The sequence below is a fragment of the Nicotiana attenuata genome, chromosome 1 (genome assembly GCF_001879085.1).
Source record: "Nicotiana attenuata strain UT chromosome 1, NIATTr2, whole genome shotgun sequence".
Classification (NCBI taxonomy): Eukaryota; Viridiplantae; Streptophyta; class Magnoliopsida; order Solanales; family Solanaceae; genus Nicotiana; species Nicotiana attenuata.
The window spans coordinates 55301349-55306634 of record NC_031989.1 but is presented as its reverse complement, the minus strand read 5'-3'; the positions used below and the strand labels follow the sequence as shown (position 1 = coordinate 55306634).

Here is a 5286-nt window from a genome sequence, read left to right as displayed (position 1 = left end):
TTCATACATTTCCGACAAAATTGGCTCCGCCAATGAACGTAGTGACATAGTCATTTAAAGTTATCTTATTTTCAAGTTTAAATAAATAAACTAAAATTTTATTTATTTTTTAAATAAAAGAAAATAATTTTTCGATAAATAAATATCGTTGTTATTGATACCCTTTGGACGAAAGTGGCTCAATGAACGCAGTGACAGCCAAGGGCTAAAATGAGATGAATCTCGATTTAATCGGGCCCAATATAGGTACCAGACACCGAATGAAAAAAAAAAAAAGTCAAGGGCTAAAATGAGATGAAGCTCACAAGTAACTGCCACTGCAACTTGTCACTAAAAGAGTGGACGACAAAAGCCAATGCTAAAGTGAACCTTTGCCTAACTGTTTTAAATACTGCCGACATCTCTCACGTGGCATTTAAAATGTTTTGTTTTGCAATTATTGTTAAAAAAGAAAAACAATCTGGTACATTAAACCCACGCTATGAACAGGATTCGGGGAAGGAGTGAGTGACTAAACTCCCGCTTCACTCTATCGTATACAGCCTTATCCTATATTTCTACAAGAGACTGTTTTTACGATTCAAACCTGTAATCTGGTTTCGCAATTATTGTTAAGGCGCTGAAAATAATGAAAACAATTTGTCGTTAAGATACAGTTATACCAACAGGCAACCGGCAACTACACCACGACCCTTATTGCTGTATTAAGCAGATTTCTCATCTTATATGACTGACATATTCGGTTATAGATTAGCGTACGTATCGGGCGGATGCACCATAGAACCACCGAATCCAATAAATCCAATTCTTTCAACGCGAAATATATATTTACGTGTAAAAAATTACTAGATTTACAATAAACAGTAAATAAGAATCCATAACTTTAAATGCTGAACCCGTAAAACTAAAATTCTAAATCCATCTCTGCGTACTTTAGTGTTTGATTGGTGAACAAGTTTACAAGAATTATAATAATAAGATTAGAATATAAAAATTAAATAATTGGTGATTAATTTCATGAATATATTCTTATTAGTTAATATTTAATTCATTAAATAATAGTTTAATTTTATACTTGATAAGAAGAGATAAATCTTTATTTCCAATTAAAACCTTAAATTTTTTTAACAGAGCTTTGAGAAAAGAGTCTTGGAGAATTATTTCGGTGTTTTATTCCCGAATTGTTATACCAGATTAAAGTCGGTATAAAAATAAAAGTACAATCGTAATATAACTAATCTCGTAATTAATAATTTTGAATAAATAATTCAACCAATTAGGAAATAAACTAATCACCTGTCTTATTCTTTATCTTCATTTCCATTTATACCCCTTAAGAGTACTTATTCTGATATAAATACACATAAGTCTCGCCGCCATTTTCCTCATTCCTCTTTGCAAGTTTATAAATGCCGTCTCCGAGAATTAACCGGAGAGGTAATGAAGAGAAGAATCGAAAAGGAAAGTTATCGGAAAAATCCATGTCGTTTCACGGACAAAGCTCAGGGAGCAGCAGCTCATCCTCGGAGCTATTGCGAAGGCCGAGAACGGTGCCGAACTTGCTCGCCGGTGTTAGAACTTCCGCCGGTGACTCGACGGCGATGAATTTCCGGCCGAGGAAGTTGACGAAGATGCTGGTGAACGTGACGATTCAAAGGAGTGTTGGACCTGTACAGGTACTGATATCGTTGGAATCGACTGTAGACGATCTCATCGCCGCCGCACTACGGCAGTACTCGAAGGAAGGAAGACGACCGGTGATTTCCTCCGGTGACGCCGCTGATTACGATCTTCATTACTCGCAGTTCAGTTTAGAAAGTAAGAGCCAGTTCATCTTTTTGAATTCCAGTTATTCGCCCTTCATCTCACTGAAAAATATTTTTGCAAAGTATTGTTATTTCTGTTTTCCAAATTATTTACTCAATTTTAATTTTAGGAGTGTAATTTGACTGTATACCAATTTTATGAAACTTTTTTTTAAATTGTGATTATTATTAAAAGTAAAATAAAAATTTAAAAATAAACTTATTTTCAAATATTTTTTTTTTTGTTTAATAGACTAAAAGTAAAATAGAGAGACATAAAATTAAACGGATGAGCATATAACAAATAAAATTTAATTTTACTAAGATATTTATCCTATCTAGTACACATATGATCTAGTAGTATAATATATTCATTCTTTTCACGATTTTAGGGTAATTTAAGCTCAGGAATTATAATACCGGTAGTACAAAATAAATTTCATAATATTATTGAAATTTAACTAACATTTACTCCCTCTCTTTCAATTTATGTGGCACTTTTTGCTTTTGGATATTCAAACTATTTAACTTTGATTATGTAATTGTACACAGACTTTTTAAGTTTTTGAAATAAAATTTATATATCTAGAAACTATGTAAATAATATTATACAATAATTCATTAATATCTAAAAGTCATATAAAAAATTACCGGTCAAAGAACAACTCGTTTTACTCTCAAAATTCAAACACCTTCGTATAAATTGAGACGGATAAAGTAATATTTTTAGTTTCTAAGCGACAAGGTTAGTTTCTTAAAACAATTACTTATAATTATTTCTGGAAAAAAGTATAAATTATGCTAGTAGATTCTTTCTACAATGAGTGTATTAAAATTATTTAAAAATCAAATTACGAAATATTGATATATTATTGTTATCTTTGAATGATGGGTTCAGGTTTGGACAGGAAGGAGAAGCTCACCGCTTTGGGGTCAAGAAACTTTTTTATGTGTCCGAAAAACGTTGGCGCAACGACGTCGTCTTTAAGCTGTGGAATACAAGCAGATACATCTAACAAGATACCTCTGCCATGGCTCAAATTCATGGATTTCTTGCTATAAGGGTAGTTGGTGCACAAAGCATCACGCGTTTATGCAAGGTTCGAGGCAGGGCCGAATTTTGAGGTGTGATGTTGGCAACCTACCCTGATACAAGCATTAGCGGTCGAACCGACGACTTATAGGTCACACGTAAACAACTTAACTGTTGCTCCAAAGTTTCTCTTCGGTATCATGGATTTCTTGCTATGGAAAATTAAATTTAGAGCCTTGAAATTTAGTTATACTCCATATTTTTTGTGAGATGCTAAGTTCTAATAGATCTCTTCTCGGGTTAATTCAATCAATATTCGAAAGAGGGCTGGCTTTTAACGACTACAAAAGTGTTATTTATATTTTATTCCTATGCTCGTTTTTTGTAGTTTGTCATAGTTTGAGATTGATATATTGTATATATTATAGTTAGTCAGAAGTTGAGAAAGATGTATTTAAATGATCTCAACATGGTGTAGCATTGTTTTTAAATGCTAAATTTGAAATGTAATATACTAATGCTAAATTTGAAATGTTTTCCTTCATACCAAACACACCCTTTGGTGTCTTTTATCGTATTGCATTCCTCAATATTTACCTAAAGCATTACAGTGGACTATTTTCAAGTATGAATGTTATTGAGCCCGGGCGAAGTTATGTGTGGTCAAGGCTAGTCAACCTAACACTTTTTGTCAAAAACTTATATTATGTATAAGATAAAATATAATCGTTATTGATAAAAGATATACTTTGGATACCTTGCATTAGGGGTGGATGCATCATACAATTATCGGGTTTAACTGAATCAAATACTTTCGGCGTGGAGCATAAATTTATGTGTAAAAAACTACTAAAAGTATAATAAATAGTAGATATGAATTCATGAGTTTAAATGTCGAACTCACAGAACTAAAATCCTAAATCTGCCTCTGCCTTGCACAACCCACAAACAAATGATGTTCGAAATTTTAATAATCTTATTGAATTTTCTGACGTCGCCGTTGTATAGAGCCCTGTTCGGGGACTATGTAACGGAGATATTGATAAGGTAAGCCAAACAATAGGGAAAAGATGATGTTTCCTTCTCCTACGAATTAAATTTAGCCACCATATACAATCAATTAAAAGAGAAGTAGGACTTGAACTATATATATTAAGACCTTCTTTGTTCTTTTCTTTTTTGTTAGAGCTATGACTTACTTTGGGACCACTAAGGGTGTAATGAATAGTATCACATCATTTTTAACCAAAAACTTCGGGTTAGAGCCCTGAGAATACAAAAGAATTTTGATACGGAACGCTCCCCTTTTTTAATGGGCTTTATACAGTACAAATTGGATCAGTTAGGACTTAGGGTCCAATGCGTATATCGAACGTTGGACGAAAAAATAACTTTTTTGTGTGTATATTTGCATCTATACCCGCTTTTTGGGTCACGTTTTAACTTGTGCCCGCTTTGCAAAAAAAGTTACAAGTGTACCCACTTTTTCGCGGTACTTCAGCATACGGGGCTGAAGTAGCAAAGGCAATCACGCAAAACTTTAGCATTTTAGTAGCCGGGTTTGAAGTAGACCAAGTGTGCTGAAGTTTTTGTTTGTAATTGCTGAACTTAAGCATTCTAGTGCTGAAATTTTGTTCTCTATTTGCTGAACTTAAGCATTCTAGTGCTGAAGTTTTGTTCTCTATTTGATGAACTTGTTTTTGTTTGTAATTGCTGAACTTAAGCATTCTAGTGCTGAAGTTTTGTTCTCTATTTGCTGAACTTAAGCATTCTAGTGCTGAAGTTTTGTTCTCTATTTGCTGAACTTAAGCATTCTAGTAGCTGAGTTTTGTGATGCTGAAGTTATTTAGTTCATTTGTAAAAACTTCAGCACTAAATACGCTGAAGTCTTTTTGTCCTAGATAAGCTTTTTCAAAAACTTCAGCAGAAGATGCTGAAGTTATTTAGTTCATTTGTAAAAACTTCAGCACTATATAAGCTGAAGTTTTTGAAATAAAATTTGACTTGAAACTAAATGGCAGTAGAAGGGGAACATCAACTTCAGATTAACGGACATGCAAAGCAAGCTGAAGAATCAGCCAACTCCATACAATCCAAAGAGCTGAGCAAAAAGAAACGCAAGAAATTCTTAATTTTTGTTGCACTCTCTACTCTGTTTCAAATTGCAATCACTCTCTTCTCTTCATTGTACATAATGAAAGTCAGAACTTCCAAGTTTCACATCCGGTCTGGTCCGCTACTTTTGATGTGTTGTCCAAAAATGCAGAAAACTCTTCATTCAACATTATAATGAATGCTGAATTTGGTGTCAAGAACACCAATTTTAGACCTTACAAGTACAGAGTTTATTTTTTCTATAATGGTGCGAGTATTGGAGAAGGATGTGTTGATTCGATTGTTATTGAGCTTATTAGTAATCTGGGGAGGTTTATGAGCCACCTTTCTGTG

General features: G+C 33.4%; 1 protein-coding gene across 1 annotated transcript; it reads left to right on the top strand.

The window, feature by feature from the left end:
• LOC109226892 (uncharacterized protein At4g22758-like) lies at positions 1390-3389 on the top strand. The gene is made up of 2 exons (XM_019391791.1): positions 1390-1818; positions 2704-3389. The coding sequence occupies exons 1-2, from the start codon at positions 1410-1412 to the stop codon at positions 2865-2867; spliced, it is 573 nt and encodes a 190-aa protein (XP_019247336.1). The 5' UTR covers positions 1390-1409; the 3' UTR covers positions 2868-3389.

Excerpts from the sequence above, each read along its gene's own strand:
- LOC109226892 (XM_019391791.1), top strand. The coding sequence starts at position 1,410 with ATGCCGTCTCCGAGAATTAACCGGAGAGGTAATGAAGAGAAGAATCGA. Across the intron at positions 1,819-2,703 it reads CTCGCAGTTCAGTTTAGAAA|GTTTGGACAGGAAGGAGAAG; the intron begins GTAAGAGCCAGT and ends TGATGGGTTCAG.